Raw genomic sequence first — 19,180 nt, forward strand, 5'->3', positions numbered from 1 at the left:
ATTTGTAAATGGGGGAAAAACAATTAATAAGCTATAGATGCAAACAAACAGGTAATGTTCTCAATTAATTGTTTGTTTCACCATAAGAAGATAATATTCAATGATTGTAAGCAAAGATGAATAGTGGCCAGCGATATGCACAGTATGCACATATGTCAATAAGAGACTGATCAGTTGCAGTCCTAAACATCAATGGGAAGACAATTCATTGGAACATTAAAAATGACACATACATACAATCAAAATTACGCTCTTCAAATTTCACCTTTTATATTTTTATTTTGTTTAATTATCTTCATGTTATACATGCTGTGACAGATATGATTCATATCATATATATTACAAATTGTATGTTTCCTTATAAATTCACTGATAAGAGACAATATCTAATGTGAATGTAATTTTCTCCTCTCACCTCTTACGTTTTTCTATACAATATGTTATATGAACACTCATCACTTCACATCACATATCTCTTAAACATACCTAGTTTAGACTTTTTGTTAACGTTGATTGGATGACCTATTCAGTGTATAATGAAGTCGGAGAACCATGTACCTATTTATATTCGATAATTTTGATGTTTGATTATAATTCCTTGAAAAAGCTTGGACCAGATTGCCAGGCGAAACGTTGGATTTAATTAAAATTCATTCGCTGAGATTTTACAAATATATTATTCCTATTTAATGTCTTACATCAACTCGGCGCTCAAATACTGTGAAACTATTCGCTCTAATTTAGACGAGAGTTCTTATATAGGTAATAAGATTGATCTTAACTCGGCTTTTGTTGTGTTGTTTAAAAGTGTGAGAGGGCGTATAATGAGGTTTATTGAAGCCTTAGCCATACGAAAATTCAAAACCCCTTTGTGTATTCAAAAACAGTTTGTTCTCTCCTTAAACCTACCCTGGTAATACATGCTTATTATCCAGAGTGATTAGGTGTCAAATTGTTTCCACATTATTTTATCATTATTATCCTTGTCTATTCTTACACCTATTTCCAGTCTAGTTGACCTTTTATTTTTATATATAAATGTTCTTAACAAGTATATGTGTGATCAGATTGTTCGAAATGTATTGCGCTAATATATCACATAGTTCTGATAATCTTCGTCTTCTCATTATATTACGGTATCTTCTAATAAACCTTCAAAATTTATTATTAGTGGTAAAGAAAAATACAACCGTCGTTTTGATGTTAGACACAAACGATAGAAATCATGTACCATATCAAATATACGGATTCAGTGTTTGATTTGTTTAATGAATTGAGTAAAAAGGTACCACAATAAGAAGTTCAGTCTTCACGTCAAGTAAACACATTGGTGATGTAACTAGCATCATTGTGAATATATCAAACCTGGTTACACAGAACCCAACTGCAGCATATTTTAAGAAATGAAATGAAATATTTTGTATGTGCATGTGTTCATCTGCTGATGTGAAATTAGAATGGGGTTTAAAGAAGTAATATCGATATTCTATAGACTTCTGACACAAAGGGTCACAAGCGATGAACCAAATGACGATGAATAAACCTCACACTACAGACAGATCAAAACGAACTGAGTAACAAGTAAATCCCTATAAACAGTTGAAAACAAAATCATATGCGTCATTATTCCACTTTATGTTGCATTGAATTATGGCATCAAATTAGTGAAGTCAAAGTCATATACTTTATTTTTTTCATCATCACCTCCATATTTAGTAAAACTAGTTTCCTCAATAATAAAGATAAAATATCGACGAAAAGTCACTCCACATTATTATTATTCACATAAGTAACCAACCTTCTTTGAAGTTGCTTTAATGTTTGTTCAGCAACATTTAGCTTTTCTTGATTTTCACCAACGGAATTTTTCTCCGAAAAACTTGATGTATGGTAAAACCAATGAGAAAAGCTCACAAACGAGACGCATAACAATCCTATTGATAATGTGACTAGAGGAACATTCCCTGACACAAGTACTGGCTCTGTAAGTGAAATAATTGAAGTAATTATGTACTGAATTAGAAACTTAGCTAAAACAAATAAACAGCTAGCAGAAAACTTTAAGAATTCTATTGTCTACTAAAAATATGTTATTATTGTGAAAAAAATTGATTGTGAGGGAAGATCTAACACCGTATGCAATAAAAAAAGCCAAATTTTCTACCTCAATTTATGAAAAATATTTGTACGACCTCATCTTTCAATCGATGGTATTTACATTGTTTACGTGAACCGTGGTGATGGGATCGTCTATGGTAATGACTCAACCCAGCTGTATTGGCTGGAACACATATCTCTTTAGGCCCTACCATACAAGGTAGGTCGTTTGGAGAACGGTAGGACCAAAGGCAGCAACTCAAAGTCCAAGGGCGAAGTCGTACTGCTAATTGTAGGGGTATGACAGCAGCAGGGTGTTTCCCTCGGACAACCAGCATCTGCAGGGATGCTGCCTTCTCACAAGGAAGGAAGGGTTTAGAAAAGGTCGACCCTAAAAATATCAAACCTCGCCTTACCCCACGGATTTCCGTCTCTGATGGTAAGGCCTTTAGAAGTGCACAGCTAACACATAGAAAACTCCCCACGAAGAAGACGTGTACGACCGGCATCAATAAGTTGTGCCTTGGGTTCTGCGGTCACGCTCCTAAATCGCGACTACCACCACTAACTCTGCTTCTTTTTTAGGTTCACCAACAAGAAATATCCTTCAACGGTGTGGGCGAACGGGAAGTCACAACAGCCCTTATATCTCTTCCAGAACCCGAGATTATCGTGTTGACGATCGAATCCCCCCTCACCTATAAATAATTCTTCCATCTACACGACTAACCCTTCACATTTATCTTTATACACATGCGCCATCAATTATTTGAATTAACCAACTTATATTCCTGATGTTCTGAAATCACGTTCTAAACTACATGCTGGAGCCTTTGATGGTCAAACCTAGTCAGATAGAACAACAGTCTTATTTAGCCAGGACTCTAGAGTCTCGTGCCATAGACGTATGTTGAGTCTCCGAAATATGCATACAGGATCTAAGTACAGTCATTTATTTGACCTCATCCTGTCAATACACAAAACCAGCACGATTTCCGCCTCGAATATCTAGAGATCACACTGCTACCTCTAGCAGCATCGCTGGTGTAGGTATAGCACTAAATTATAAAGTAGAACAGGCTCCGTCAGACTTGATTCCAATAGACACTCAACCAGACCGAACAGTGAGAACTCAGAAAGATAGGAACACGAGCCATCGCCTTCTCGTAGTCTCTGCATACACTCTCACAGATTGCTACTCGGAGTTAGCGATGAATTTTATAGGAAGCTATCTAACCTCCTTCGAAAAGCTAAATGCACCGGTGCAGTAATAGTGGCAAGTGATTTTAATCCCAAAGTAGGTAAACTAAACCAAATCGGAAGGCATTTAGGAGGATCCTACGGTGTTGAGGCTCATAGAACAGATAATGGCCACAGTCTGCTGCAAATATGGTCAGATAACCGTCTATTCCTGGCTAACAACAACTTCAATCATGAGGAAAAACATAGTCTGACGTGGTGACCTACACAATCGACTGATCGATGGAATCAAATAGACCACATTCCCATCAGCCATCGTCGGATAAGCGCCACGGAAGACTGCCGTTCACTCTGGACTCGGATAATGTTCTAGTTCGAGCACGTATTTGTCTAAGTCTTACTGGACGTAAAACAGTGACAGCAAGAAATCTCCTCCTGAGATTTTCAAGGATGGTGATCCAGTTTGAGCAGTGGGATCAACTGAGATCTTAGCTTTTATTTATTTATTTAAACACATAAATATTGGTACAAAAGGGCACCAGATATACATGCGCCACACAAAACAATGAGAATGGGAAGAGAAAAGGGGTAAGATGCATATATAAAAAACATAAGAGTAATGGTGGGGAAAACTGAAATGTACAACCAGAAGAACTCTTTCAGTCAAAGAAGGTATGACCACTCTTTATGAAGAAAGTAAAAGAAGGTTACAGCAGGATCACCACTGGCTTCTATTCTGTGCCATATCTGATAACGTCTCTAGCCACTGTGTTGCACCATCTCTCGGACCGCAACCACAGAGTCAGGAAGGACCGACAGAAGCTAGCCCTTTGCAGCTTCCTTTCATACCACGACACCATGTCATACACTGACCACCTCTCCGCTTTTCCAACCAGTCCCAGCGTCGGCAAATAATACACGACGAAGAGCTCTCTGGGACGACATTCGTCGAACATGTCCAAGCCACTGAAGTCGATGTTTCGGGATGGTGACACCAATAGGATTATCGTCTCTGCGCCCGAACACACAATGCTGAACCTCTGCATTACTAACATGGTGTTGCCACTGGATGTCAGCAATCCTTCAGAGACAACGATGATAAGACACAAAGTCGTCTAACATCCTCAACTCGGAGAGACCAGGTTTCAAAAGCATAGTACAATACTGCTCTCACCGATGCGTTGTAAATCTGACCTTTTACAGCCAGACTAACATCACGAAGGCACCAAAGATGGCCTAGATTGGCATAAACCGCTCTGGCTTTCACTATACGTGAATCGATCTCATCACTCACGCCACCATCAGCACTTATGCAGATACCTAGATACACGAACTTCTCAACTACTTCAATCTACTCACCACCCAGGGTGAGTACAGTATTAGAATCTTTCCAGTCTTGTAGAGTACTTTACACCTCGAAGGTGCAAAGCACATACCATACCTACGGACTGATTAAGTGCGGATTGTATGGCTTGGGCATTACCGCACAGTAAGACAATATTAACCGCATACTCAAGGTCGAGAAGTCTTTCTCCGGGCAACAGATCTACACCGCCATTACTTACATCCATCACAGCTTTTTCCAGAATGTCATCGATGGCGAGGTTGAAGAGGAATAGTGAGATTGGGCAACACTGCCTAACCCTATTGCTTGAATGGAACAATGGAGAAAGGTGGTTGTATGTCTTCACTCTGCCTCTGGTGTTTGTATACAGGGCCTTTAAGATGTTAATAAACTTCTCAGGCACATCCCTCTTCAATAGACAATTACAGGGAACAGTTCTGTCCAACGAATCGAGGGCGGCCGGAAGTTAGTGCTAGCCAGATACAGCTTGTAGTCAGTGCACAGTTGCAGTAGACGGTCCCCGTTATCTGTCCTGCCACTAACAAGTCCCTATCGGCCACCCAGACAACTCTCTTCTGTGCCTAGACGCCCGACCTGTGCATTCAAGTCTCCGGCTAGTACTACAATATCTGTCGAGCGCACTTTCTGGAGAACAGTTAACTGGCGATAGAAGTCACCTTGATTGCGTTCGGGCTGTAATCTGTCAGCGCATAGGGGTAGATGACGAAAAGATATCGTTTCTCACGCCGATTTCTCACTTTGATGAAAATTTCTAATCTAACAGCACATAACCGACTGCTAATGGGGATACAATCGATTAGTGCTACCTCAGCTCTAGCGTTTATTGCAACACCAGCAAGACCAGACGAAGATGCCACAGCGTCTCCGGATAAACGCACGTGAAACAAGCTTTTCGAAGAGACAGATGGACAGCGAATTTGTAGTATTTCACTAGAGTCTTGAATACATGTCTCGGATAGACAACAAACATCGATATTAAGACTTTCCAAAGACATAACCAGCCCTATATGTTGCCCGATCTGCATTAGTGTGCGAACATTGAAGGAAGCCAGTTTGAACGGCGTACATGGTTTCAGAAAAACTGGTTCAGTATTCGTATTCAGTGTAAGCATTCACTTTCGACCAGACAGTGATTGGAGATCGTTTAGATAGAAGAGTTTCCACCATGTGCGAGCTGCTGCATAAGTTGAAAAGTAAGGATACACAAAGGGAGTGAATAAGCGGCGTGGTAAATAATAATAATGTAAATTGTCTGACTTTTGGTAGGAGCGAGAATAGAATTGTCAGTAGAAAGCGTTATTTCATTTATTTGTGCGAGAACTGTGATACTCTCTGGGTGTCGAGAACGAAGCAGGTGGTTTTCTCAGGGGACCACACCCCGAGCCTTTGACCTAAAGGTCTAACCCACAAGGCAGCGGGGCATCGTGAGGAGATGCAGTCTAATGGTAGCCGGTGCCATTCGTTCCGTCAGGATACTGGAGTCCATGTGCACCATTGGTTTGGAATCAAGGTTTTCCAACTCCCTTAGGTGGACCCTCCGTGTCCACCAACCTAGTTAAAGCGACGGACATTCGCTTTTCGTCCTCTCAATTTCATAAACAACATCCCCGCTCCGAGAAGGCAGTGAGTAAGACTTCCCTAGCAGAGGCTATATACGCGTGGCCATGTGGGAGCATTTCGAGAGGGAGAGCGGGCTCTCCCCACTCTCGACCGTACCAGGGCATTTGGGGGCATAGATCTTAGCTAAAATCTGTGGACTGGGTGTAATCCTATCCGACTGGTCTTGATCTCTGATCATTCCAGTTTACAGGAAAGAACACAAACCTTCCAGTGACAATTAAAGAGAAATCAGTTGAACTAATATAGGGTCTGAAATGTTAGCCTCAATAATACCTCGACATTTATTGAGATGCCGTGACCAGGAGAGCTAAGTCGTGTTGGATTTGTAGGTGCCCACCGAAGGTAATGGAATATGGTTGCTCGATATTGTGGATTGACAGGAGTTAGACTTGTACACCATTGAATCTTGGCTCACTGGTCTAGAGGTCAAACATTGGTGAGCGAGAGTTACAAGTTCATGGTTGTGTACTGCTGAGGAACTAAACACTAGGACAAAACAGCCTTCCTGCGTTTCCAGGTTTTCAACGGTTGTCTAGCTCAGATCGATTCGTAATCACATTAATTTGTTTCAGTTTTCAGATAAAAAAGTATCCCTAGTAGTAAATGAACAAAGGATGATAAAGCGGAGTTTTCCACAATTACGCAATCTCTTTCTATGTGATATACGATTTTTTTGAATGCGATTTTAAAAAAACGGAGATTCATTGATCCATATTTAGAAAACATAACAGAAAATCTAATTACTACTTGTAGCAAAAGACTTATGACACTTTATATATCCTGCTTGTTATAAGCACAGCACAGACACGATCAATCACTAGCATTACATACGATTATTTTGCTACACAAATGTGAACACACCAAGAACGATGATCAAATTAAGTTTCTTTCACAAGCTACTCACAAACGAATTAGCGAAAAATATTGATTGATTTGAAAGGAAATACAATGTTACATAATTAACATTGATAACTGTGATTAGGTAATGTGAAGAATATTTACTAATTAGGCTATTACATTTATAAAGCATTAAAAGAGAACGAAATATAAATTGTGCAGAACAAGGAGATTGTCAATATATAGATCAAAAGAGAATGACAACTTATAAGTACATATTAATAGCAGGAATTAAAACTTCCCAAATAGTGACAACCTGACAAATTTTTCTCGCAATCCAATTACTTGATTAAAGTCAATAAACAAAAAGTGATTTAATTATCCCAATAGGTTTAAATCCATTCTTTTACCAACTACTTTAGACAAATTTTGTATTTCCATGTGGAAAAAAAACTTTTTGAACCCTGGTAACCTCGGAGAGCAGTTCGTTTGAGGTAACAGAAATCCAGTAGTTGGGAAGATCACTTTTAAATAAGTACTGATTCCCTGGATAATTCTCACAAAGATTATATTATCTCTAAAGCTGAGGTCGGAAGAGACGCGATTATTTCAGCTTTACCGTGAGCAACACTGGTATAGTTAAAAAAGTTCTTTCTTAAGTATCCTTGTAACTTTTCCCCTATAGTTCGTTGAATCCTGAGATCAAGAAAGTGAGAAATCTCACTATGTTCATATTTCACCATAAATTTGTACAAAATAGCCTGGATCAGTCAGTCAGCCACAACATAGGACCAGGCACATATATACATCGGTCCAAGTTGCCATACCTCATTAGCACAACAAGATGAACACCGAATTCATAGTAGTTAATTTAATGGTGGTATTATATGAAAGGATAATTGTATATGAGGATATAGTACAGGAAGAAAGATAGATATGAAGCAATTTTAATCCCACGGTTTAAGGGAAGACAAAGAGTGTATACACCTACGCCATCGTGACTGATTCTGAGACATGTCACACAGAGTCTCCAATCATTGGTTACGATAGTCACGCGGACCCCGACCAAGTGGTCTGCATCTGGCTCAGACTAGAGGTTAGTGACTTCAAGCACTGATGCCAACTAACGAAAAACCCCGAAAACCAATGGATAAATCTTACACTTGAAAACTGGAAAGAATCAGATTTTCAAAATTGAGATGTCATAGTTTAAGACCAATCGAATAAACTCAATAGTATCAATGAAGTGTTGTAAGTTGATGTACTTTTTACTTACACGAAAATTAAGAGAAATCACTGAGAACGTTGAAGATTGCTTATTCGGTTAATTAATCTAGGTTTATGAACTTGAAAACTAAACGTGCTCTCTGTTTATTATATTTGATAGTTTCAATGAATGTATAACAAATGATCACAATAGATTATGATTAAACACAGGTAATCCCTTGAAATTTACTGGTGGTTAATGCTTCAATCCGATAAACTAGTAAAATATACTTGGTTGAATTAAATATGTACAACCCAGTAGCTGGTTAGTGTTTAAGGATGCGGATCTACCTCCATTTTCTCAGATAGATGATCGATAAACAATGAAAAATAAAGTAATTAACAAATTCAACTACCATAATTTTTTTGTAAATTTAGCTATGGACTTGTACATTATTCCAATTTGCCACACACTAATATGGCGCAATGAAATTGTTAAGATCAACAGCAAAGAAGTAGAAATGATAGTAACATGAACGATAGTAAGGAAGACTAAGCATAGAGAATGTGGTTTGAAAAAAACATCTTGGAAACAAAAGGCGCCTACGAATATCCTCTAATCTTACCGGCCATGTTTCACTGCCATAAAGTAGGACGGAACGAGGGTTCTCAAAAGGAAGTTGGATTAATGTTGGTCTTAACGACCTGGGAGCGTGATCGCAGAGCCCGAGGGACAACTGCTTGAGGCCAGTCACACACAGCCTTTTTGTGGGGGATTTTTGACGTGTTAGCTCCGTTCTTTAAAGGGCCTTACCACCAAAGACGGAAATCCATGAGGTAAGGTGAGGCTTGACATTTTTAGAGTCGACCTTTTCTAACCCCTTCCTTCCTTGTGAGAAGGCAGCATCCCTGCAGATGCTGGTTGTCCGAGGGAAACACCCTGCTGCTGTCATACCCCTACAATTAGCAGTACGACTTCGCCCTCAGACCTTGAGTTGCTGCTTTTAGTCTTACTATTCCCCAATCGACCTGCCTGGCATGATAGAAACTACAGGAACTTATGTTCCAGCCAATATAGCCCAGTTGGGTCATCACGATAGGCAAGCCTGACCACCACGTCAAGGTAGCAACTACGGTCGAGACAGAACCATGTACTTCATACAGTTGAAACCATATTGATGCACTAAGAAAAATAAGGAAATTTTAGTGCAGTGACACAGATACGCGTTAATAATCATGAGTAAAAAAAACACTAGATTATTCACCAAGTACTTGAGTACGAGCGACACTCCGGATATGAGGACTAATAATACTACTCGATGGCCAAAACTGAAGTAGGTGAAGCCGGGCTAAAATCTTGGAGTTAATGACCAAAAGTTAAATTTCTTAACCGATAAGCCACCGTTACATGATAAGCAGAACTATCTGATGTTGCGCGAAAAAGCGACTAATGTTAACAAGCACGTTACCCTAATGTTTTATTACTACAGATTTCAGAAAGACGAAATCACTAGACTTTGAGATTAAGCCTGAAAAGTGGTGTACAACCCATGGGAACATAGGATCGCTAATATTGAAGTTAAATGGTAGATCAGAAATGTGAGACTAAATCAATTTACCTAGTGATTTAGCCCTGATGACTAGGATAAATAACTCAAGTTACTCAAAGTAATGAACATCACGGAAACCATTACCAAGAGGTAGTGAAGTGGACGCCACTCACAGGGATGCTTATAAGTAGCATGTGTTGGAACGCAGCGTCGAAGTTGTAACAATTTTCGGACAGAGTGAAGAATTCCAGTGCATCGAAATCATGGTGTTGGAAGAACACTTGGAGGTTAGTCGAGAAGACAGTTTAAATTGCGGAATGCCGAGAGATGCAAATAGATGATTGAACGCTACATAAATATACCTTCTAAATGCCTTGGTACGCCCGAGGGTGGGGAAAGTCCACTCTCCCTCTCGAAATGCTCTCACATGGCCACGTGCATACAACCACTGCCAGGGAAGTCTTACTCACTGCCTTCTCGTGGTATTACTGTTGTTTACGAAATTGAGAGGACGAAAAGCGAATGTCCGGCGCTTTAACTAGGTTGGTGGACACGGAGGGTCCACTTAAGGGAGTTGGAAAACCCTGATTTCAAACAAATCGTTTAAATGGGCTTTAGTATCCTGATGGAACAAAAGGCATATGAACCTATTGTTGGTTTCCGGCTACCATTAGACTGCATCTCCCAACGTTGCTCCACTACCTTGTGGATCAGACCTTTAGGTCGAAGGCTCCGGGTGTGGCCCCCTGAGAAAACCACCTGCTTCGGTTTGGGCAACCGGGCAGTATCACAGCCCACATACAAATCAAGTGACTTTTGTGGCGCATATGTATTTTGTGCCCCTTTGTACCAATATTTGTGTTCAAATATATATATATATATATATATATATATATATATATATATATAATGTGAATACTTTGTAAATTCTTTTAATAGACATACATCCCTACTGTTTCTTATCGTGTTTCACAATAGCATCCAGATGCTTCACTTTTTATAGTTCGGTGTTTGAGATGTGACTGTCCCACGTAGGATTTACTGTACTAATATCTTTACTCTTCTATACAACTCTATAACTCAACAGGTTACTGAAATGTATTGTGACTCAAAATACTAGATATATGACCTCAAGTTTACAAACATTTTGAAGTGGAAATAATATTTAAGCCATAAATAAATTGGGAGGAATGATTTAGTCATAATTTATCGATATGACGCTGATCGACTAATAACAAGTCAAATATACCACATCGTCGAAGTAATGACCTACTATGAGTGTACTAATATGTAAGATGTCACATTCTTCAATAATCCAGACAACGCTACGTAACTAGTAGTACTCATTTGAACAAGAGTTGAAGTGAGAGTGATGGCTTACTAGTTGAAGTGTTCGACTTACGTCACTAAGTCCCTCGTACCAATATGTATGTGTTTAAATAAATAAATAAAGAAGTCCCTCGTTCAAACTCCGCTCCACCTATTTCAGTTTGATCGACCGGGCAGTATCATTAGCCCTCACACTTAAAGAGTGGATTATACCCAAGAATCTGGTGGATGATTTATTTGTTTATATCGTAATGATGGGCCCAGCTTCAAAGGAGTCATATCTTTCCAGTATTCTGCGAAAGTATCATAAAGGATATCTCGCTATCAATACCAAAAGTCAGATGAAAAATCATAAAACCAATCTAAGTTAATGATAAAATTCACTAACGTCTTGGAGGCCCAAACAGAATGATATCCAAAGCACGAAGCATCAATTTCTTCTTGTGTATCGGATTCTGAATCCCCAGGACATCGACTAAGTAGCTCATATTTTGCATAGCCAAGCTGTAAAAATGATAAAGAAAAATATTCTGATATACATTCTATTATTATTATTATTTAATCACATACATATTGGTACAAAAGGGCACCAGATACATATGCGCCACACATTCTATTAGCTTGAAAACTAATCAAGTCCGATTTGATTCTACATAAACTACCACACATAATTATTGTAGGGAAAAAACGGCAAAAACTTGCTTCACATAAAGTAAGCAATTGTCACTTGTTCTAAGTAAAATTAAATTATGGTTGGTTGTGAACAAAAGTCAACAGAATGAATTTTCTGAGTTAGACCCATTATCAAGCAACTTACAGCTGAACTGTAATGTTTTATTAAAAGTCAGCAAAAGCAAAACTCGGAATTGAGATAAAAACTACTTGAGATAGTAAAAACATATACGTTGATACGATTATTTGAGATAATCAACAATTAATAGATGACAATAAAATCAAGATTAGTAAGCAGAGATGGATAGTGGCTAGCAGTGGAATCCAGGACGCGCATTTCGTCCTATTTGGGACTCGTCAGCTGGATGTACCTGCATCTCAGAGTTGATGTTCACTCTGGGACTCGAACCCAGTACCCTCGCTTCAAGAGCCATCGCGTTATCCACTCGGCCACTGATTCCTGATAGCCACTTGCTTGTGCGATGGGGTGAAGTTTAAATGCATTCAGTATTGTTTGTTTGAATCTTCCCATCGATTTGTTAGGACTGCAACTGGTCAGTCTATAACGATTGTTTTTCAACCTCTTCGAAATGTGGTATTTTGGTTATCAAAAAGGATTAAAGGTGGTGTCACTGTACACCAAAGCTACAATGATTGGTCATGTGAGTACATGTTTAATGAAAATAACACATTTCCTAAATATTTTCTACACCGAATGGCAAATATATTAGACTTTGAGTTACTTGAAGGTCATGAAAGATATTTCCCTAAAACAAACAATTTGGGTATTAGATTATCGGTTTTTTCATGTACAATATTTGCATTGAAGGCACTAATACGCCCTACGAACTTGAGCACAAAACACCTAGTTCGTAAAAAAATGGTAATCCGAAATGAATAAACATGGAGGTTGTAGGTATCATGACCAAGTTTTGATTTGATAATTTTGAATAAATTGAGCATTGGGTAGATTGTTATAAATAAATAATATATTCGTAATATCCCAATGAGTAGAAAAATTAGATTAAGAGGGCATTGTGCATACGACTGTAAAGACATACTAATCACATGATTCCTGCATATAAATAATGAAATATAAGTCCTGATGAAATTTTATCCAAATCATACTTTGTAAAAAAAATTAATACTGAAACTTTACCGTGGTAATGAACGACCATCTAAATTATGTTGACGAAATAAATCAGCATACTGAGGGAGATCTACCAGATTAACTAACCATTGAGTCGTATCTCTCACAGTCCAGTTAAATGCTAAATGTAGAAACAGAAATAAAGAATATCGGATATATATTAAGAATGACTGCAATAATTGTTATTATTTACTAAAGACGAAAAGAGGAATACGGATGTCTAACCGCTATGCTGACCATTTTTCTTTAAAGAAAAATGGGGAGCCCCCAAATTGTTATACCCCGATAAGGATAATGAATGGTAACTTTGGGATCTATTTATGAACCGATACTGTGCATAAATTTTTTTCGGACAATCGCTAAATAACAAAACCATTCATATTCAAGTCCCCCTCATTATAAGCTTTATTTTGAACTACAAACTAATGTTATACGATTTACCATTCCTGAATTATACCTCGTCTATTATTTACTATCTTCCCTATTCACAGCCACATTTGACTAAGTCTTGTACACATGTTATTTTCTATTTTATGGTAGGATGTGTTCAGTTGGATTGTGTTATGTCTTGTGGCCGAGTGGATGACTAGTTGATGGGTGAGGTGATGAGACCGCCAATTAGAGAGCAGCAACTTATCGATTGGAACAGTGACACGAAACTTGTACGAGCAGTCTACAGTGCTAACCGATCCTGTGATCTGCCTAGCCCAACCAGTTAAGTCCAAAACACCAAAAACAGCCTCAGTGGTATGAATCATTATTCACAAGCATACTGGGTTTATATACTAAACAAACAGACCAAATTATCCCAAAAAATAGAAAAATAACATTTGTACAATAATTGGACAATGTGGCTGTAGATAGGGGGAAAGTAATCAATAATAATAGTTCAAAGGTCAAAATAAAGGTTATGATAGGAGGAACACGAATACGATTAGGTCAGTTATTTAACAACTATACAATAGGAAATAGGCATATTACATTGATCCATAAATAGACCTAAAAGTTACCATTCGTAATTCACTGGGGGATATAACAGATTGGTATATAAACTCAGTATGTTTGAAATATAATGATTCATATCGCAGAGGCTGAGATAAGTGTTCTGGACTCAACCGGCTGGGCTAGGCAGAAGCAGGACCGATAAGTACTCTGGACTGTTCGTACGGTTTTCGTGTATCACTGGTCCGATCGACAATTCGCTGTTCTTTAATTGGCGGTCTTATCACGTCATACGTTAAAAGGGCATCCACTCGGCCACAAGTTATAACACAAATATTCGTAATTAGGTAATAACATTTTATTTAAGTGAACATAAATTTGAAGGAATTCCGAAGTCAACTCACTATCTCTAGTAATTAAGCTGTATGATAAAAACGGTCAACTGAAGTCGTTTTACACTTAACTTTTACATATTTGTTAGACTTAGTGGAATATATCAACCAGATCTCTTAAATGATTAAAATTATTGTAAAGCATGTAGCTAATTAACACGACTTGGAAAATTAGATTTCTTTGGTAACTTTATTGTATTATTCCACTTGTTATACAATATTTGTAAAACCCCCAATATCTGAAGTTCATTATCCCTAACAATGAAACCCGACACAACTTTTCTATCAGAAACTACTGTCATCTAGAGGGATTTACAGACAAATGTCCAGTAAATTAGCCTCTATATTGGTAGCCTAATATTAAAACACAAAAGTATTCGCTAAGTAGTAACTGATTTTTTTTACCAATTCAGAGTATGATTTTAATGACAGAAAAACTTTAAACAAGTAGTAACATAAATCATCACGACTTCAAAAAAGAGGTACAAAGGTGATAATGGAGTAACTATGTAAGATTATTTGGTGAATATTCAATACATCGTAAACAGTTAGAAAGACCATGCACAGCTCAACAAATAAGAAAACTGTTCGAAGTTGGACCATTTCAATAATTCTATCATTAAAAATTAAAAGACCCAAATTACCAGGATTATTTCTCCACATCTGCCACAAGTCTGTAAGACTAATAAGAGGATCATCGCTGTTTAACATACGTGATTTCTTGGCAGCATCGCCCGGATTGAATTCTTTCCTCAGAAACTAAAATCAGTAGTAGTTTGAATTTAATGGATTTTAAAACGTGCATAGATTCAGACAGTAAAAACATGAAAAAACTTTAGCCAAATTAGGAAGCACACATCTGAAAGCTTAGTAAAAGAACTATGCAGCATGTATTCTACAGCAAAAGAGCTTAGACGAAGGATTACCCTTAGTCGTTGACATTACACCTAATAATAACATGCACTGATCAACATTTAGTGAGACATCTGTACGCGTCATACAGGATTCTTGATGAAATGTCAGCCTACACCTCAAACATATTTGTACAACACGTGAATTATCCGCAGAACTGTATTGATGCAGGAGAGCAAGTGAATCGATTTACTATGCTGTGCACTAACCAGTACAAACTTTTTGGCAGGTTAATGCAACAGCTCGAAAACCCAGTTTTCAACAAAACAGAAAGAAATCAAAGACTAATATGTTGGGATGAACGAGAAACAAGTGAATACAAAACATACGTCCCACAATATCTTTACACATTTCCATCAGTGTATTCGAAATCAACTAACAGTACTATGAGTCTCTGATTAACGACTTATAACAATTTTGCTAGCTTCATAAAAGAAGCCTGCTCTTATCTAAATTGTCCTGATCGAAAGTTCAAATTTTTATAAGTTTTATTTTTATTACAGCAAGACACCAAAAATGAGTTACAAAAATAATCTAATTCATCAAATGTATGCTCATATGATTAGGTTTAAGTCTGACTTGTGTAACGACTAGAGGTGCTGCCCGATTTCCCAAGCTAAAGTGGATGGATGTCAAAACCTGTAATCACCTGATGGTTTGAAACTGAATGCTTTAACCACCAAGCCACCCCTAGACAGTCGGTTACTTTAGCTTAGTTAAATAAAACGGTAAAAATTGACGAGTTACAAATGATGTACTAGATAGACAAAATCTTGAAAGGGGCCTACATTAACTTTATTACGTACCTATTTATTCCAAGCCAGTAAAAATGAGGTCAAATTTGATAACTGGTATAAATAACGAAACACTCAACGCACAGATGATAAACATAAAATGATAAAAGGAGTCATAAATTACTAATGTTACTTGGGATATTTACAAAAAAACTAAACCACCTCTCGAAACAACCCACCAAGATAGCCGGAAAGGAAACAGGACGAAACAGTTAATAGGCAATCGAATAAAAGGCACCGATCCATAAAAGTTTCTGAGTCTAGGGTTGCATCGTGAAACTAAGTCTCGGTCCCCTTTCAATATTTTTGGGATACTGTAAAGTAGCGTTTGAACAGCTTAACTGGTATGATTGTGGGGGTCAGTCGGTTATAAGCAACCTAGCAGCTGCCACAAGTGCCCGTCGACCTCCGTTGCCACACCACATCAAAGCAGCACAAAATTACCAAGACGCATACCAAAGCGGTAATAATAGCATTATTGGTGAAAAATAGCGTAATAATCCAAGAACAAATTCACTAAATAAAAATATGAAGTAGTCTCTAAAGTCGGCATAGAGGTACAGACAAAAAGTGGGGGGCATCTGTGCCATTGACTAATTAGGAACCACGTTACCTAACGTTTCCAACAACTATTCACAGCTATCACAAACGCCGACCGGGTAGTTTGCATCTACTGAAATGGATCATACCAACAGTTAATAACTTCATGAACTGATCCTATATCTAAACTTCAACCTTATTCCTATACCAGCTGACATCGGACGTCAAGGTACGTTTTTTAAACTAGCTCGCCGGCTACTTGAGTGTTAGACAAATTTTAATTGATTGACAATAATACTACTTGGTTGCCAAAACTAAGATAGGTGGAGAGGAGTTTGCACCTGAGATATAGTGGTTGGAAGTCAAACGCCTTGACTGCAAAGCCACTACTTCCCACTAACTACGATCATCCAGTTCGATCTGAGTAGTATTATTATGCTAAACAAAATTTGTGCCTTGGAGCCACGTCTATGACCTTGTACTCAGTGAATGAGTAGGACTAGCTTAAAAGAGGATATACTGAAAAACTAGCCTCAGAGACACAGAAGTATTCTCCCTTTTTCCTTGTAAACTTTCATTTGTAGATAATCGAAAATCGATTGACAGCCAAGTGCTCTCAAATATATGTCTATTTCAGATGCGAAACACATATTTATAAGTTATGAATAAACGGAAGAGTTCGTAGTTGCACATTCCAATTAGGTGCAGTACTTCGATATGAAGATTAGTGTACCTAATGTAAGTGCAACCACTTTATAAATATAATCAAAACTACACAAGTACCACGGTTCGAAATACTTTAAGTCAGAGTAATAAAGAGGTGGTTTTTCCCAGTGAGGAACAAAAGTTTAGATACCAAAAGACACTAAATGCTCCAAAGAAGTTTTCAAACCCACAACCCCATTTAAATACATGTGAAGCCACTTACAAAAGCTCTGACTTCATTTTTTAAAATTCTCCAAACAGCAAAAAACAAGCAGCAACATGACTAGTGAACACGAAAACGCTTATTTCTGCTTATCCTTACGACTGCTTAGTCATAAATAAAATCTAAAATGTCACGTGAGCAGAGACTGGCGGTTTTCATTTCCTAAAGGCCTTTGTTATCGAATAACACGAAGTAAACACATTCTCAATTATCCTACCTTTTCAGTTTCGGAATGGTCGACTTCTCCATTTTTATCACCATCAAGATTTCGATGTAAGTCCTCAATCGCTTCATACGATAATATTTTTGTGAAACAAGACAAGATCTCGTCAGTCGCACTGCATATATCACTACACACAGTCGGAGAAAACACTGTTAAAAATAATTATTGACTGAGGCTTACAACTGCAAGTACAAAATAAGATACCAAAAATATAACAAATCATGACTTGGGTGGCAACACCTTGCTGTTTTTGAATTATTTCTACAGATGCTGAAAGGTGGAAAATTACAGCTGAAGCAACCAATTCAAGTAGAGAGATAATTTTATGAGTAAATTAAGAACGTTCACTATGTAACTGTATACAGCCCATGAAAATAAAACTGTAACGCCGACATTTAAAGTACGAACGGATGATAGATTATATAAATTGAATATAACAAAGGTATGCAATGAATGTTCATGCATTGTATTTACAAGCAGCAGTCGTCATTCTTCATTTTCAAAGGCAATTTTAACTGGAATCCTACTATAAGTTTGCAGCCATTTTCATTGTATCTATCATCTTTTTGTTAATGTTCATCATTCTTATTATTTAAAAAGGACAGTGGTATTTTTCCTCACTGAATAAATTCCATTGTTTTGATCGCTCACTATGTGCCAATACCATGGTTTTTACTCTAATTGAATTCAGTTCAGTTGAAGTGTTCGCTAAGAGAATCGCTTCTTTTCCAATGTGATTAATCGTTGGTACTTTTGAGTACATTGTTTCTGTTGTATTTGTTAGCACCTTTTATTGCAGTTTTGCACTTTGCTGGTCATCGATTTCTTTTGTGTTTGTGTATTATTGCACCAAGTTTCCTTTTGGAAACATCTGTTTGGTATCTAGGGAGCACAAGGTAAGCAATTGCCAACGCTCAGGCTATCGATACCCCTTTGAAAGTGGGATGGAGTGCGACTGGTGTAATTGATAGTACGACGACGTTTGCACGAACCGCACTACTACGGCTTTCAGAAGGGTTGGAGACAACTTAATAATGTGGATAAAAGACTTCCTAGTTAGGCACCGGCAAAGATTACGGGTGAACTTCAGGTTGTCTAGCTGGGAAACTGTGCTTAGCAGGGTGCCTCAGGGAACGGTTTTGGGGTCAACGCTATTCCTCCTGTGTTTAAATGACCTTCCTCGTCTGCTATCACCATCGACCTTGCTATGTGCTGACAATGTCAAGATATGTAGGGCGATGAAAGGTAATGATGATAGCTAAGAGTTTCAAAAAGACGTGAAAAAATTATCTGAATGTCTCAAACTTGGCAGTTACCGGTAAATACATCCAAAAGCATTATGGTGCATAATGATCAAGATACAGATATATATACGATGAAAAGCAGTGAGCTACCTGTTGTCCAGGCACGCAATGAATTATG

The 19,180-nt window shown here is 37.9% G+C and overlaps 1 protein-coding gene across 1 annotated transcript; it reads right to left on the reverse strand.

Moving 5' to 3' along the window:
- Positions 1–11,588: 11,588 nt before the first annotated feature.
- Positions 11,589–18,180, reverse strand: Smp_174640 (hypothetical protein; the record flags this gene model as incomplete). The annotated part of the gene is made up of 5 exons (XM_018793165.1): positions 17,939–18,180; positions 17,753–17,907; positions 15,006–15,120; positions 13,037–13,148; positions 11,589–11,709 (listed from the first exon to the last, which is right to left on the reverse strand). Exons 1-5 carry the CDS (start codon positions 17,979–17,981, stop codon positions 11,589–11,591), a joined length of 546 nt encoding a protein of 181 aa, XP_018647158.1. The 5' UTR covers positions 17,982–18,180.
- Between the last annotated feature and the right edge of the window lie 1,000 nt (positions 18,181–19,180).

Source organism: Schistosoma mansoni (assembly GCF_000237925.1).
Source record: "Schistosoma mansoni, WGS project CABG00000000 data, supercontig 0204, strain Puerto Rico, whole genome shotgun sequence".
NCBI lineage: Eukaryota > Metazoa > Platyhelminthes > Trematoda > Strigeidida > Schistosomatidae > Schistosoma > Schistosoma mansoni.